This window comes from Styela clava, chromosome 4, assembly GCF_964204865.1.
Source record: "Styela clava chromosome 4, kaStyClav1.hap1.2, whole genome shotgun sequence".
NCBI lineage: Eukaryota > Metazoa > Chordata > Ascidiacea > Stolidobranchia > Styelidae > Styela > Styela clava.
Window position 1 is genome coordinate 15,831,504 of NC_135253.1, and position 17,779 is coordinate 15,849,282.

A 17,779-nucleotide genomic window follows, 5' to 3' on the forward strand; every position below is an offset into this window, starting at 1 on the left:
TTCGGCCTCGATGCAAAATATCTATAAAAGAATGTAATCGTCTTTTTGGATATAGGCTACGTGCTTTTTTACAAAATATTTTTTGTAACTTAATTTTAAATAAACAAAAAGTTTGCTGCGTCCCAATAACGGAATATAAGACAGCGTGTTCCGAAATTGAAAGACAAATAAATTTATATAATTTAGTTCAAAAATGCAAAATTTATTACAAAGTTTGAGCACCACTGCTGTACAAAGAGGAACAGTTTACATTCACCGCAATTTATTCAAAAATTCATGAATAATTTCAAAACCAGTATAATTCAATATACATTACGTAAGCATACACCCCACATAAAAGCATAAATCACTGTGACTCATCACATCTTCCGTACCCAGTGAGTTCGTAGGAACGCCAGATCGAGCCATTGTGTTGCAAAGACCTCATGTGGTGAAGTAATATTTTATTGAATAAGTTTCAAACACGGCGATAAATCATTCTCCGGTAAATCAGGCTGCCTGACGTAAATATAAGAAGTAAGCGCTGAGTGTGGTTTTCTTCGAAAAGGCCGTCAATCTCGTTGCTCCTGGAAAACATTTTAAAGTATATTATACTTATTTTTGAGACACCCTGTATATCACGGTCAAGATGTCATCAAGATGCCCACTCAGGGTTACCATATTTTTTTGACTTCAAAGCGGAACGCCTCCAAAGACACGACCCCTTAGCTGTGATCCTGTAACTTTACAGTTTCCGATTTTACTACATAGGCCTACATTTGGAGCCATCCCGGCTGTCTTTAATGACCATATTGTCATCGAGAGTTCATGCGCATATTCTCTGTCTAAATATATATCGGGTTCAGTTCGAAAAATAGAAAGGAATATACGCTAACGATATAAATGATCCGAATTTAGATTTTTTATGTAAAGCAAAAAGAATAAAGAATAATGAAATAGTCTGCCGTTTTCAAGTATTGAGAATTTACTTATTCGCCCAAGCATGCTTTTCTGTAGATAACACCTTCAAAAAAACGTTGTTCAATGTTACATTCACGTGAAGGTCCGAACAGGACCAATTAGAATTGATTTTACATGTGATACGTTCGCTAACAATGTTAGCGGGAAACAACAAAACAAGGAGAATAACGCATTCACCTTCAGTAAGTAGGCTAGCGTTGCGCTACGCAGCAACAACAGCAACGATAACATGTTCGTGTATTATGCTGGATGGCTGAACGCCAAAGCGGGACTTTTGGTTGACTTGTCGGGACGGCTGGAAAATATGCTAAAAAGCGGGACTGTCCCGCCTAAATCGGGACGTATGGTAAGCCTACCCATACCGCAGTTGGTTGTTTGCCGTCACTGAACATCTATCTCATCCACAAACTGTTTTGATATCTCCCAAATAGTTGAGGTGATTCCAACAGCGAGACAATCAATATCCCAGACACACGCAGAGTCAAATTGTTGAAATATCATTGACGTGATGTTTCCTACACCACTACAATATAAACTTTGTGGAAGGTTATAACACACTCCCATTTGCCGTGCGTATGCCAATAAGTCAAATTACTCGCCCATCGTATAATTTCAAATAAGTAAAGCCACATTGTACAAATCGAATTTTGTCATTTATTATATGCTGTACATAGCAGTTTCAGAAGTACCACCTACCACGCTTAGAAGTTCATAATCATATATTACCTCGTAGTTCAAACTAACAAAATTGATCAAAATTTGGGTCTTTTAATGAGATTTTCAACACCAATTCTCCGAGCGTGTATTAAGGTGATTGTCATATGGTTTTAATCTTGGATCTTTAAATCTGCCGCCAGCCGAAAATCTCATGAAAACATCCCTCGTCTAATTTTGTTAGTTTGAACTACTGATATGAACTTCCAAACTGGGTAGCTGGTATTTCTGGAACTGCCATGGACTGTATAGGACAGTGGTTCTTAACCTTTTTTTGCAAATTTTACCCCTTCATCAAATAAGTTTACAAGATTCAGATATGGATTTTTGCGGTGATAAAATTGAAAAACTAAATCGAGAACTACTCCTCGGTATTGACGATGAAATTGGTGTGTGCTTTGTTCCAATTTTGAACAACTTTCAAAAAAAGGGAAAACCATCGCACTAAAGTTTGCAGAATGTTCAAGAAAACTTACAAAAATGCCATTCACACCCATAACATATATTAAAAGACAATATCAAAGAATAAATCCATAAAATGATCATACACAATTGAAACAATTAAAAAGAGCAAAATCAGACCTTTCGCATTAGCTTGTGAACCTCTCACGCACACATTTTAGTTTTTAGTTCATAAGCTTCTAGCGCGGTCAACCATGTTGATGCAGCATTCAGTCTTCTGGACATAGATAGAAGAAACTATATCCGTCTTCTGTTTAACAAATTAAACGACATTTTGCATCTTTGTCTTATGTGCCAGCAGTCAACTATCGCCGAAATAGCGTGACTGGTCAATTCACTAGAATTTATTATGTTATGCTGATGTAATACAACAAATTGATGACGTCATATTATGACGTTATGATTATTGAATTTGTATGAAATAATTACCATGAGAGATTTCGTTCTAAAAGAGGACGAGTACGTGCTAATCCAAACCTTTATTTTTGTGCGCTTTATTCGCAAGGCATGCCGACAAAAATATGCCTCGGGCTATTAGGTAGGTTGAACATGCAGAATGGTCGCACGTCCGCACAAGAAATACTATGTTGCTATTTCAAAATGAATAGTTTATTGTTGAGTATATTATGTTAGATGGGCATAAAAATAAAATATTTGTTCAATTGAGAGCTGTTATTTAATCAAAGGAGACGAGCAGTAGGCAGGGGAAGTTTTACATTTGGAGTGTCTTAAAACATACATTACTGTTGCTTTGATTTTATATAAGCAATGAATCGAGTCGGGTCTTTTTTCCTGTTTATTCTGGGACTGATATTATTGGCAATGCTTTCACTCATGCGAGTTGACTACAGTGTGTTTGAAAATACACCCTTATATGTGACGGATCACTACAACATGAAAGTCATGCAAGCTGCTCAAGATGGAAATTTTACTTTCTCCAAAACACAAATTTATCCGTTACCGAATTGCCAGAATTTGCTTATAAATATGACTTCAGGTCATTGGGTGAAAAAAGAAAATTTGGAGGAATATGTCGATAAACGAGTTCAAATAATGGAAGAAGAAAAAGAAATTTGGTACCATTTGAATGAGTTCTGGAATAAGAGAGGAGTTACTACAAGCTTTTGGAGGTCTGATGGCAAATGTGGATATAAAGTGTGAGTAATATGACATATTTTAAAAGGTAATATTTCAGATGAAAAGTTTCAACAAATAAATACGCACTTACACTAGTTTAGGCCATGTCATATACCCATTTTTTGAAGGACGTTTTACATATCATTCTCCTATTTGAGTTCTATAAGCATTAACTGAGACAAAATTAGTAATACAGTATGAACAAAAAGACTGTATGTCAAGCATAGCTCGTTGTTGTTGTTGTTATATGTTTTATGGCGCTTATAACTTCAGTGGTCTTTTGCGCTTTTGATCAATTCAAATTGAAAAATACTATACTAACATATAATACAGTATTTACGAATATATTATTATACAATTGAATCAATTACAATATGTAATTATTTCTAAACATTTCAGCCCGTAGACAAAACAAATTCGATAACAGTGTCAATAATGTTCATGTTACTAAGCACTTCTTCCAAAGTCATTCCAATTTAAGTTTTCTGGCTTTGCTAATGACTTTGATGGTTATATCGTTGACAATGCAATAGGCAGTGGGCTACGGTAATGTATTAACTATTGAGGCCATGTCTCATTCCTCTCACCAATACATAGATGAGCTGATGATACCTTCTGCACCCACTCAAGTTAATAAAGCCTAGTCTAAAAGAGATCAATACTGCAAGGTATAGCTGAGGTTGCCCACAAACCTGATATCTGCAGATGGAAAGCATAGCAAGAGTGTAAGCAAAGTATTCTATTTATTTATTGTTATGTGTATTTTATATTTTTTCCCAGAAATCAGAAACGACCTCCAAATAGTACGTGGCCTGCGACAGGATCTTGGTGTGATAAATACAGCAGTCGTCCATGCTGCAGTAATGTTAATTCTGGAATTTGTCTGGCACCTTCAGAGAAAAATTGTAATTGTAACGGGTAAAGCAATTAATTATCTTGTGTTCAACCTCAATATTCGTGGGTCTTAACATACTCCAGGCTTAGTCCAAGTATGTTCCAATTGATAAGTACATTACGGCAGATTCGATTTCATAATTCGTCATTAATTGAAACTAAAACTTGTTTTGCATACCATGTGAAATTGCTTTACACAAAATCTCTTTCAACGCCACAATTATATTTAATATATATATAAATTATTTTGTAAGCGCAACTGTTTTGAGGTATCTCAACAAGTGTTATTGAATGAGCCGTTTATTTGAAAATATCGCAAAAAGAGATTTTTGCATACTTGCATACAGACTTGAAATAAAAAACATTTTTCCAAAATCAAAACAGCGCCCAATGCATTTTTATTTTACTGTAAATTCATTGATTCAAATTATTGAAACTGTATTGTATTTCTTTATATTCACCAGCGTATTCCTGCAAATCAGTTGGACTGATAATTTTTTTTTAGATGCTACGACACAAGAAACATTGCCCATGCCGAACTTAGCAAATGGATTACGACGGATGCCAGATGTACATGGCAATATTATTCTACAGAACAAGCATGCGACATCATCGAATCATCGAAATACAGCAATATTATTTTTGCCGGAGATTCATTGAACCGTAACATGTTTAGTGCGTTAATGTCGTTGCTAACTGGAGACATAGTTTCCGGGTCTCTACACAAAGGAAGACTTTCCGGAAGCTGGAGAAAAATATGTACCGGGCCTGAAAGATATTACTGGAAACAATGCCGCGAGTCGCCTATGTATTTGGGATGGGGATTAGAGAAATATAACGAAGGCGTAATTAAGACGTGCATACAGAATATAAACACCGTGTTTAAAGCCAAGCGAGCGTGGATAGGAAACTTGGGCATATTTGAAAAAGAAGTAGAAACTGTTCTAGGTCAAAAGGGTTCACTTTTAGTGTTTGGATACGCATTACATATTGACTGTCAACCTGAAAAGTTTGTACAAAACTACCTTACTCCAATATTAGACATGATTGATCAGTACTATCGTACAAAAACGAATGACCGTAACGAAGAGAAATGGCCAAAGTTAATCGTTACCTCAGCTCCGAATTCCGGTTTGATGAAGCCACAAATGGTTCAAGTCTCACAGGGCCCAAATACGTGCAGCAACTTCAATCGTGTTGTCCGAGACACTTGTAATAAGCTTAAAATTCCATTTCTTGATTTCTTTCCATTTACAACGGGAGTTTTTAGTTTTGATGGGACTCATCATGCTTATGACGTCAATGCATTAAAAGTTCAACTATTTTTAAATTATATAGCTAGTGAAAAGTGAACAAAACTTAAGCATAGTTTTTATTATATATCGTGATCCTGTGCACGTGTCTTCATTGTATTATTCTGCTATATATTTCTTTGAGTCAGCTTTTACAATGTTATATGACTTAGTTGTACACAAACTTGAGGAAGCATGAAGTATTGTTTGTGCCCAAAGCAGTATTTGTAGTAGAAACAACAAATAAGAAGAAGAGTCGAAATCGGATTAGTTTTATCAATGAAACTGGTGTGATGTGTGGTCGAGGATATGATATTGTGATTATTCTAACTAATTAGCGTCTTATCTTCAAATTAAAAATCCATCCGAACTCCTTCTATAGGTATCTTAGTCTACTTCGCGCGATTCCAAACTTGATTGCATAGCAGGAAAATTCGACAAAATTCTTGCCGTAAGAATTCATATATTTCGGGGCTTATTTCATAGACTTTTCGAAGTAATATACGTGTAGTTAAAAAAAAGATAGCATATCACAAAGTATATATATATATTTAAAAGATAATCAGGAACTGCACAAAAATGAAAATGAATAATTTTTCTGCTCTGAATAAAACTGCATCTTATTAGAACAACTAAATTTGAATTTTACTCACCGTTATCAAATTTTAATTGTGAACTGGGTATTCTTTGATAGCTTACGATGCTCAAAAAGCCTTAATCAATGAACCAAATGTCGATTATTAGCGCCAATTTGCTATTTTGAAAAATAGCTCAGGACTTATTTAGGTTGAAATTCAATAGCTCTTCAACAGACGACCACAACACAATCGGACCAACGATCAATCCATCTGATATGATAGCACTTCTATGCCAATATATACCATTTGTTTAAGTTGTTGTTTTTTATTGATTACTGGGCACGTACATGTGGATTGTTTTGATATATTGTTGCTGTGGTTGGGTTGGCATTTGTTGTTCGGAAAAATCAGTAGTTAAAAAGAGTTAAAACCGCTGACGCTCTATGAAGCTCGATATTTCAACCAAAATTTTGCCATTTCTACGATTCTTGCGTCAAAGCGTGACATTACGTCAGACCATTCCTATATCTTTACGACAAAGTCGCTTTATTCCACTTTTCCTTATTATGAGTTCTGTTACGAGTTCGGAAACTAGTCAAGTGACTCCCGTAGTATTTTTACCTAAAATTATTGCCTAACCCTAACCTGGTACACATACTACGTTCCGGTATCCGCCATCTTGGTACGCATACTTCAAGAGTACCTGGTATTTTATTAATTAATATTGCCTTCCTTGACGACTACGCGAGCAAGTTTTTTTTATTTCTAAACAGTTAAAGATTGATATTGTCACAAGAGGCTTACACTATTATGCTTTTTGCAACTTTTTCAGGGATAGCAATTCCGATTTGAAGATTTAAAATGATGGGTAGCGAGTGTATACTGTATATCGCACAAGCTACCGGTACGGCGGTTTGCCATTGAAGATAGTGATGTGCGGATTCAATCAAAGCTTAACCCGTATCTGTCTGGAAGCATTTCCCTCAATTTAGAATCTGAATTCCTCTAAAATAAAATCCCATATATATTTCGATTTTGCTAGAAACTGAGCACATGATGTTCATCCCATCAATATAGCGTGCCCTGAAACCAACAAAATTACGCATCTTACTACCTGTCCACATGTTCAAGGTGGCAGCGAATAAAAGGGTTATTTTTCACTGCCGCATTTATCTCCACTGTAAGAAGAAAAGAAAGATATCAACAAGAAGAATGAGAACACTAACATAATCACAAAACGATCCATAGGTTCATTTCGTGTCCAATAACATGAGTATATAAACATTACAGATAGCATATTATGCGACGTACTTTATGATCATTGAAAAGATTCAAGGTAAAATTCCGAATAAAGTCCCACCTACGTAACAGTTCATTTCAGGGCCAGTAAGACTGAGCACCGACTTTGTCGTGAAGATATAGGACTGGTCTGACGTAATGCCTCGCATTCGTAGAAATAGCAAAATTTTGGTTGAAATATCGCGCTGCATAGGACTCGGAGGAGATTTGAAAATAAAGGTAATAGCCTTCTAGCGGTTTTAATCACCTCTAAATTATAATAACCAATGCCCGGTGCCTAACCAATTCGATGTTTGAGGCTTTTTAAACATCGTAAGCTATCAATAAAAACCCAGTTCACAATTTCAAACTATATATATGCTATTTTTAAGTTTGTAATAGCTATTTGGTGGTTTACTTATTTTTCAAATTTGTTATATACACATCTCAATAACGGCAAGTAAAATACAAATTTAATCGTGCCATTAAAATGTGGTTTTATTCAGAGCAGGAAAATGATTTCTTTACATGTTTTTGCTGTTCCTCATTATCTTTCAAATATACTTTGTGATATGCTCGAATGCAAATAGTTGGTAAGGTTGTTCGTTACAAGTAGTGGGAACGAAGTATGCCCGCGCACTTCATTAAACTACACTTATATATATATATATATGTTACTCGGACAAGTCTATGATATAAGCCCTCAAAACTTAATGCAATAATTTTGTCGAATTGTTTGCTATACAATTAAGATTTGAATCGCGCGTAGTAGACTAAGATATAGAAATAGTTCAAATTTATTTTCAATTCCGAGATAAGGCGTTATTAATTAGTTAGAATAACAACAATATCATATCTTCGACCACACATGACACCAGTTTCACTGATAAAACTAATTCAATTTCGACTCCTCTTCTTGTTTGTTGTCTCTGCTACAAATTCTGCTTTGGACACAAACAATACTTCATGCTTCCTCAAGTTTGTGTACAACTAGGTCAGGTAACACTGTGAGAGATGCCCTACAGTCTACACATATATAAATAGAGCAGAATGAAACATTGGAGAATGGTACAAATGATTATATATAATAAAAACTATGCTTAAGTTTTGTTCACTTTTCACTAGCTATATAATTTAAAAATAGTTGAACTTTTAATGCGTTGACGTCATAAGCATGATGGGTTCCATCAAAACTAAAAACTCCCGTTGTAAATGGAAAGAAATCAAGAAATGGAATTTTAAGCTTATTACAAGTGTCTCGGACAACACGATTGAAGTTGCTGCATGTATCGCTCCCCTGTGAGACTTGAAAGATTTTTGGCTTCATCAGGCCAGAGTTCGGAGCTGAGGTAACCATTAACTTTGGCCATTTCTCTTCGTTGCGGTCATTCGTTTTTGTACGATAGTACTGATCAATCATGTCTAATACTAGAGTAAGGTAGTTTTCTACAAACTTCTCAGGTTGACAGTTAATATGTAATGCGTATCCAAAAACTAAAAGTGAACCTTTCTGACCCAGGATAGTTTCTACTTCTTTTTTAAATATGCCCAAGTTTCCTATCCACGCACGTTTGGCTTTAAACACGGTGTTTATATTCTGCATGCACGTCTTAATTACGCCTTCGTTATATTTCTCTAACCCCCATCCTAAATACATAGGCGACTCGCGGCATTGTTTCCAGTAATATCTTTCAGGCCCAGTACATATTTTTCTCCAGCTTCCGGAAAGTCTTCCTCTGGGTAGAGACCCGGAAACTATGTCTCCGGTTAGCAACGACATTAACGCACTAAACATGTTACGGTTCAATGAATCTCCAGCAAAAATAATATTGCTGTATTTCGATGATTCGATGATGTCGCATGCCTGTTCTGTAGAATAATAATGCCATGTACATCTGGCATCGGTCGTAATCCATTTGCTAAGTTCGGCATGGGCTATCTTTCTTGTGTCGTAGCATCTAAAATGTCAATTGGAACAGACTTAGACCAATGACATTAAACAACATGATGCGCAACTCCGGCATTTTTGGCCGAAGATCGTATTCGATAGCACGCTCCAATGCACATACTTGACGAGACGAAAACGAGCGGATGTGTGTTGCTTTCAAGGCATAGCACGAATGGTGTTCGAGCCTGCTTCGACAGTTGTTGTGGTTTTTATTGATATCTGGAAAATTGGAAGAAATCGGAAAAAAGTAAGGTAAATACTATTGTTGTATATCACACCCGGGCATCGCACTGTTAAGTACATGCGGGAAAGCCAGCTTTTGTCAAATACTACGAAGTTTATAATTCAGTACGGTACGTAGTTGGCCATCTGCCGAAATTGCATATTTACTTACCCCTTATGGTTTCAAATAGTTCATGCACCTTCAGTTAGATTTTTTTAATCAGTGAGGATATATAGTTATTGCTGTAACATACTATTGCTCATTCACTTTTATTTGCTTATTGAATCAAAGGGTTAACAAGTTCACCTAAAATTTCACTCATACCGGTCTATATTGTATAGTCTGATCTCTCAAGTATTTGGAGCCACGAATGCTTATAATTTTCTGACCAAACCCCTTTATTAGTTGGTTTATATACCAAATTCAGTAAAACATTTTTTACAAAAAACATAAGATATTGGATTTATTAGCTTTTCCATTCTGAATCATATAGACTGCTTTATTTATTCTTAACGAAAGTTAATACATCTCCTCTCCTACAGATGTGAAAGTTGTGGACAGACCTGTCTAAGCATTGTGAGACTCCTGCAGCACAAGAGGCAATAGCAATAATAGTAAGTATATCAATCAAGAAATTAGGCCGACATAAAACAAAACTTTCAACTATTCGTCTAACCTGAATTTCCTATTATTTATTCACAGGACAACTGTAGCAGAAGGGGAGATATCAGAAGTCTGGTGACATATCAGTGACAGTTTGATTCCAAGAAATATGATTAGAATACTCCATAAATGTTTGCAATAGAAAAACAACCTATAGAGGAATGCAAAGACATTTGACCCTCCGGTAAAGTTGTGTATGGCCATTACATCCTGCAGGGCTTGAGGGAAATAACTAAAAATTCTGAAGCGTAAGATTGCATAAGCGGTCTTTTTTGTAAAAAGGCACAAAACATGCCAGACATACTTAAAACAGCTTTGAAAAATGAGGATTACGGGTCACTGACTACACCTGTGTTATATTTGGTTCATTAAATTTTGGTAGTACTATAGAAGAAATTCAGGAAAGGGTATAATCATGATTCATGATAAAATAATGTTATATATTTTGGACAACTTCAATCTAGACCAGGGATGTCAAACTTGCGGCCCCAGAAAACTTCCAGTGCGGCCCTCGAACGCTTAACAATAATTGTAATAGTATTTTTGAATTTTTTTTTATTTAAATGTAAAAGATTTTTCAAACCTTTTAAAGTGAAATTGAATATTCACACAGAAAACAATTTACTGAAAGTAGTTTTAGAAAGTTAATTTTTTTGTTGTTCACATTTTGACTCAATTAAGAATACACATCAAGCTAGCAAAAGAATACTGAATAAAACACTTGAGTGATTAAATTAAAGTACATTTGTCATATTTCCATCAGTACAATGAAAAAACACAATAAGCTCAGCAGTCAATATGACAAATTCGAAGACCAACTCCGAACAGAAAATTACAATGTGTTTGTATATTAATATAAATATACAACGACTTAGTTACTAAAAATCAATATCAATAATAATTCAAGCAATCCTACGCCATGCAATGTAGCCCGAAATGTCTTGTCGAAAAAATCTGCCATTTGTTTTTTTACTGATCTATACATGAAATGATAAAAGTAACTTTTTTGCATTACTGGAATTAATTAAACTTTTGCAAAGATACAGATTAACCCATGATCATGTGACCTCGTTAGTTAGAGTTGGTACTATAAAATCATTTCAGCCTGGCCTTAGTATGCTGGTGACACAAAGAAGATGCCAAACGTCAGGACAAATGTAATTAAAAAAAACATTGAGTTTATACTGTAGTATTTTTGTTAATTTTAGGTTCATAGATTAAGTCATTTTTTAGTGTATTTATTATTCTTTCCTTAACCAACGCTTGTTCAAAAATGATTTTGATGGTTGTACATGGAATTTTATGATTTTTTGTAATAAATACAGTAACTTGCAATAATAGTGGAATGCAAATATTAATATGTAATTGCATTTGAAATTAAAGAAAATAATAATACTTAATCCAACTGATTAGTTGCATCACAATATATGTCACAAACTAAAACTATCTGAAAAAAATCTTTCAAGTATACATTATCAAAAACTGTTTGCGGCCCTTTTTACAATTTCTAAAATGCAATGCGGCTCTCGAAACCCATGAGTTTGACACCACTGATCTATTCTAGACGATTCAAGCATTGCTTTGGGAAATAATATCACTTCAATTAAATTGAAAAAAAATCTCGCTATATTAAATACAAAACCATTGCTATCATAAAGGTAAACCAATTCAGCCATTCGGAATATATTGGCCTTCACAAAGCAATGGAGGCAGAATTGAGAGTTCATGAGCTATGAACTTTTGTTCTTTTCTTTGTCTTGAACTTTTCATACTTCACAGCCTCTATTAATTTTTTTTTAATTTTAATTACCATGTGATGGTCATACATACTGTATCTTTGTATTTTCTGTCATGATGTATTATCTCAATGTGTCAAACTTTTAATTAGTGTGTATATTTTGCTTCCAGATGACATAAATGTATTGTCTTGCTTATTACCTCAGCCTGGAGTATTGACAAGAAAAAAGTGCCCGTAGATTACGTAAAAAAATGTTTAACTCTTTGTTATAATCAGAATTCACATTTAATAGGAATTATAAACAGCCAACAATCAATGAGAATTATATGCCAAATCCTTCAAAATAAATTTGTCTTCTAAAGTCGGAGGAAGGCAAAACATATAGGTAGTTTCCATTCACACAAGTTTTTCAAGAAGACTTGCTCGAGACAAACTAAATGAGCATCGTCAGGTGATCGGTAAGGCTGCAAGTTGAATCAGCCCTGCAATCTCCTGCATAGAAGATAATATTAATTAGCGGGCTAAGAGATAAATTTCTAAATTTAGACACAAACCTATCTACGAGGCATTATGTACCAGCAATGTTACCTACGATTAACTGAATATGTAATATGTCTAATAAATTCACCTACTAAAGCAAGTTCGATAGTTTCAAACTTTCTGGTATGGAATTGTATCACATCACCTTTAAGAGAAGTAAAAACAGTTTTGCTGTTTTGTATGACACCCTCTTTAAAAGAAATTTTAATGTTTAAGCGCAAACATTAAAATTACTAACTTTGAACTTTGTCATTATCTGCAAAATGTTTCACACAAATCTTTACGCTATGGCGTTTGTAATACTCTCTGATAAAAAAAAACGTCTATGATGTTCAGAATTACTCTATACAGCTTGTCTGCCATTCTTGCTTTCCAAATGAGCAAAACTTCTCAGATATAGAGATTATTTTCTTTCGTTACAGGCGCAAAAAGGCGGGTACTACACGTAAAGAAGACGCCGAGTAGCAAAAGCAAGCGGAAAACCGTCGCGAAAGGCGACGAGAAATATGTGCATTAGAGCGTATCATGAAATACAATCTTTCGCATGTAGTCTTATGGAGTGACGTCAGAGTTGCCTATCATGTTGTTTAATGTCATTGCTTAGACTAAGCCTTGAGTATATAAAAAAAAGTATATATTTCGAATATTTCGGTTTCATTACCTGTAACAATTACAATTATTCCCTGAAGGTGCCGAACAAAATCCAGAATTAACATTACTGCAGCATGGACGACTGCTGTATTTATCACACCAAGATCCTGTCAGAAGCCACGTACTATTCGGAGGTCGTTTCTGGTTTCTGATAAAAAACATAAAATGCACATAACATTCAAATAGATAGAATATTTTGCTTACACTCCTGCTATGCCTTTCATTAGCAAATATTAGTCTGTGGACAAATTCAGCTCTACCGGCATTGCTGTCTATCAGACTACAAATTCAGCGACCAAGGCTTTATTGACTTGATTGGTGCCGAAGGTATCAGCTCATCTAGGTTGAGATGGGTAGATGGAGGTATGATTAAGAGGAATGATACATTGCCTAAGGCCTTAATTAGTTATTACATTGTGTAAGCTATGCTCGACTTACAGTCTTATTGTTCATACAGTATTATTAGATCTTGTCTCAATTAGGAGAATAATATGTAAAACGTCCATCAAAAATGGGTATGTGACATGGCATAAACTAGTGTAGAATGTCCCGTGTAAGTGCGTATTCATGTGGATCAATACTTCTACAAAATTGACTTTTCATTTGAAACATTAATTTTTAAAATATGTCATATTACTCACACTCTATATCCGCATTTGCCATCGGACCTCCAAAAGCTCATAGTAACTCTTCTCTTCTTCCAGAACTCGTTCAAATGGTACCAAATTTCTTTTTCTTCTTCCATTATTTGAAGTCTTTTATCGGCATATTCTTCCAAATTTTCCTTCTTCACCCAATGACCCGAAGTCATGTTTATAAGCAAATTTTGGCAATTCGGTATCGGATAAATTTGTGTTTTGGTTAAAGTAAAATTGCCATCTTGAGCAGTTTGCATGGACTTAATGTTGTAGTGATTTGCCACATTTGAGGGTGCATTTTTGAACATACTGTAGTCAACTCGCATGCGTGGAAGCATTGCCACAAATATCAGTCCCAAAAAAAACAGGAAAATACATCCGACTCGATTCATTACTTATATATATAAAACCAAAGCCACAGCCATATATGTTTTAGGACACTTCAAATGTAAAAGTTCCCGTCTTTTTTGCTCAAATTTCAATTGAACAAATATTTTATTATTATGTCTTCCTCACATAACATACTCAACATTAGACTAGTTCCAGTTTGAATTAGAACTCTCAACATAATATTTCTAGTGCGGACGAGCGACCATTCTGCATGTTCAGTCTGCCTGATAGCCTGAGGCATATTTTGTCGGCATAACTTGCGGGATGAGTATCACAGATAGGTTTTTATTCTGTGTGTTGAAAGAATCAGATTCCGGATTTGTGGTTTATTATGAGGCAGCTTCACAGTTAAAACAGAGGACGCAACCGACCTCCAGCCCAATGGCCGGAGAAAGAGATCGAAAGACACAGATTTTCTCTCACGTGTAGTGAGTGGTCGAAGTTCAGATCCGACAAAACAGCATTTAACAAGGGTCAACATAACTGTTTATAAACATAAAAATATATATATATATACACAATATAAACACAGACACTTTAGTCCGTAACAGAGCCCCTTCCTTGTTCAGAATGAAACTCAACAAGTTTCATTCTAAAAATAAAACTTCCTGTCCTAAATATGAAACAGATATATATGGAAAATACACTAATTTAAATTCAAAAGACCCCAAATATCCAATTTTCAAAAATGTATGTACCCCACCCTCTTCAAACTAGAGGCATATTTGCCCGAGAAGTTCTAACTTGGCAACATAAGTAAAAGAAAATCAAAGTTATCACGAATGAAATGGAACAAACAATATAACACACAAAATTGGAACAAACAATATAACACACAAAATCATAGTCGCAATTTCTCGAGTTTGATAAATCGCCCTCAAACGCAACCAGTCAGAATATAACTCGGACAGTTTTCCTTCTGTATCCACGCGTTCGTCTTCTCAGCAATTGGGGGAAAATGTTCCCTCTTGAATTTACTCCACCCCACGGGGCTCCCGCTTCGATATGCAACGGTTATTGGCTCATATCGACCACACACAATGAGATTCTAACACTTCAGGACTCCACCACTGAAGTCAATACACTCATGACTCAATTCCATTTCTGAAAACCGGTCAAAAAAGTCCAGCCAGCCTCAACCGCCGCCTGCATATTGAGCCACCATCATTACTCGAAAGCTCACTCATAAAAAAACACTGTTCTACACAACACCAAGGGGGGAAGATTTCATTTCCCGACCTCTGCTGCAACTTGGAACACACAGTCTTTTCACCACTAGACATTTTCGTCCGCCATATCGAGCTCACTTGAACAAAACCTGGGTGCAATGGTGTTCAACAAAACAGTCCACGAAATATTCATGTCATCCATTACCCCCGGCTCCTCAGTTCCGCAAGTCAAACGGTGCAAAAATAAAAACACATTGAACAAAGAAACCAACCCGAAAGTCCTAGGAATTTACCAAATGGTCCATAGTCTACTGCTGGCCAGGATCCACTACATATTCACAGCCTCCACCGGATGAATACCGGCGAGTTCCATTTCTCCCACCCAAACTTGCCCATACAATGCGCTGCTCCTCTCCGAAAATCCCGGCATTGTCCACTCGAAACACCGTTCCTGACCTTCGAATTTGTCGTCAATGGTCCCGACCAAATCCGTTTGCGTGCTCGCCACTGTCACAGACGAAGATGTTGCTACTGTGGTTGAAATGAATCAGAAGACTCAAGGGTTCCGGATTGTTTGTTTATTGTACGCCTACGGCAACTTCACAATATATACTCAACACAGCATAAACAGAGGACACAACAAAATCAAGCGAAGTTCAGGAAAAAATTAAAGAGTTATTTTTTGTGGAGTTGGCTGGGATTTGCACTGTGATACGTTGGCGATTTGATTACTTGATCCAACGTTAATCCAGCATGTTTGTACTACAAGCCGACCATCTCAACCGGGATGTATTTGTAGCCTTCAAGGCTTCTCGGGGTTTAAAAGATGAACCTTTCATTTTCCCAAGCTAAAATTTTAATCTGCAATATTTAATGAGTCAAGTTTCTGAAACAATTTTTGCAGTTAACGCGCGAATGAATAGTTTATTTCATTTTCATATGTTGTTACACACTATTGGATATGTATAGCAGCAACTGGAATGTTTGTCCAGCCAGATGTCGCAAAGTGTCATGAGGATTGAGGAATCCGCGTTTTTGACATTAGAAAATGTGACTTGATTTTACAACTGTGGGATATGATTTTTTGGAAAGTTTTCTTAAGAGAAAAGATGATATTCTTTATCTATTCAATAAAATAAATGAGTTACTCAACGATTTACATATCATGGACAAAGAAGTAATTCTTTGGGTTTGGTCAAGTTTCAAGCATCTGTATTTCGGGTTCGTTGCTGTAAAAATAAGCACGTGATTAGGAAATGCCAAATTATGCATCGCCAAAAATCACAAAACTGGCAAACCGATGATATTCCTGACCTGGATCGTCTTGCTGCAGGTAGGATTATTTCCGTGAAAAAAACCTGAAATTATCGCTTTTGTTTTACATTGTCCGCGTGAGGGCGATAAAGTCAAACGGAAGCAGTGGCCTAATGAGGAAAACGCCTCAGTTTTAGTCTCACCCTTCTATTGAAAGGCGTCATTTCGTCGAGAAAAAAGATTTTTTAGATCGAACGCGGTTTCAATACACTCGCCAATCCAAGTATGACATCAGTACCGAATGCAAGGAGGTAACAGTGAACGAGAAACTCCAGAAAACACCTGAGTGTGTATCTGGGGGCGTTGGCCATCAAAAACGACTTAATTTTAGGTCCAGAGGGAAATGATTTGATGATTGAAGCGTATGGTCAAATATACCATAGCTCTATAAACTCTAACTTTTATTTAAAAGGTTTTTTAAAAATTCAAAGCAATCGGCTTCCCACATTGACTCAATGATAATGACTCTGAAAAACAAAAACTGAATGTTTCGCAGAATCGTAAGCATATGCAAGAGGACCCACTACCAATGTATACAATGAGAACATGCATATACTTAGGGGATGCAAATTTCCATCGACCCCCAAAAAAGATATCAACACAGAGGAGTTAACTCGGTTTTACAATTTTTTAGCCCCTTCGAATCTGTTTTATAAAGAAATTTTAAATTAACTTTGTTTTTATTAGACTTAAAGTATTCGAAGTGGTTTACCAACAAAAAATTTCCTGAATAGAATAAATGTGAAAATATGTTTTAGGTTTTGCAAATGATGTGAATTATTAAGTGCTTTATCAATATCATAAGCCTATGTCACCCTACCACTTTTGTTGTAATTTCCACCATGTCTGTTGACTTATTTATTTTCCAGATTTTTATTCATTCCGTATTATTGAATATCATTTACTCGAATGTCATAATTCAAAAAATCAGTTAGCACACTGCTGTCTAATAAGAAGCGGTGTGCCTTAAGCGAGTCTGCGTTAAACCTATTTGCGCAAACCACACTTTTGTTTACGTATCCCTCTTTTTATTCTTATATTATTTGCCTTCAGTTATATATATATATATGTTTTTACTTCATCCAAGACATATCATCAATTATTCTACCTGCACCTGCTTCAAATCTGTTGTTCGTTCAAGCTATTTTCATTTAAACGAGCTTCGCAAGCTTTATTATGACCAGACTGAA

The 17,779-nt window shown here is 35.6% G+C and overlaps 2 protein-coding genes and 2 long non-coding RNA genes across 4 annotated transcripts; 2 read left to right on the forward strand and 2 right to left on the reverse strand.

Annotated features, from left to right (window-relative positions):
• Positions 1–2,738: 2,738 nt before the first annotated feature.
• Positions 2,739–5,562, forward strand: LOC120327087 (uncharacterized). Its single transcript, XM_039393481.2, has 3 exons — positions 2,739–3,293; positions 4,054–4,191; positions 4,673–5,562. Exons 1-3 carry the CDS (start codon positions 2,905–2,907, stop codon positions 5,517–5,519), a joined length of 1,374 nt encoding a protein of 457 aa, XP_039249415.2. The 5' UTR covers positions 2,739–2,904; the 3' UTR covers positions 5,520–5,562.
• A 2,838-nt stretch (positions 5,563–8,400) lies between these two features.
• Positions 8,401–14,360, reverse strand: LOC120327088 (uncharacterized). The gene is made up of 3 exons (XM_039393482.2): positions 13,720–14,360; positions 13,089–13,226; positions 8,401–9,273 (listed from the first exon to the last, which is right to left on the reverse strand). The coding sequence occupies exons 1-3, from the start codon at positions 14,106–14,108 to the stop codon at positions 8,427–8,429; spliced, it is 1,374 nt and encodes a 457-aa protein (XP_039249416.2). The 5' UTR covers positions 14,109–14,360; the 3' UTR covers positions 8,401–8,426.
• Positions 9,549–13,027, forward strand: LOC144422253 (uncharacterized). Its single transcript, XR_013475241.1, has 3 exons — positions 9,549–10,100; positions 10,189–10,333; positions 12,850–13,027. It is a non-coding gene; the product is annotated as an uncharacterized LOC144422253 (long non-coding RNA).
• On the reverse strand, positions 12,156–12,743 carry LOC144422254 (uncharacterized). Its single transcript, XR_013475242.1, has 2 exons — positions 12,666–12,743; positions 12,156–12,379 (listed from the first exon to the last, which is right to left on the reverse strand). It is a non-coding gene; the product is annotated as an uncharacterized LOC144422254 (long non-coding RNA).
• Positions 14,361–17,779: the final 3,419 nt, after the last annotated feature.

Bases quoted from the DNA above. Each gene is read 5' to 3' on its own strand.
- LOC120327087 (XM_039393481.2), top strand. From the start codon at position 2,905: ATGAATCGAGTCGGGTCTTTTTTCCTGTTTATTCTGGGACTGATATTA. The intron at 3,294-4,053 runs GTGAGTAATATG...ATTTTTTCCCAG, and splicing joins GGCAAATGTGGATATAAAGT to AAATCAGAAACGACCTCCAA. The intron at 4,192-4,672 runs GTAAAGCAATTA...ATTTTTTTTTAG, and splicing joins AAAAATTGTAATTGTAACGG to ATGCTACGACACAAGAAACA.
- LOC120327088 (XM_039393482.2), bottom strand. From the start codon at position 14,108: ATGAATCGAGTCGGATGTATTTTCCTGTTTTTTTTGGGACTGATATTT. The intron at 13,227-13,719 runs GTGAGTAATATG...GTTTTTTATCAG, and splicing joins GGCAAATGCGGATATAGAGT to AAACCAGAAACGACCTCCGA. The intron at 9,274-13,088 runs GTAATGAAACCG...TTGACATTTTAG, and splicing joins AATAATTGTAATTGTTACAG to ATGCTACGACACAAGAAAGA.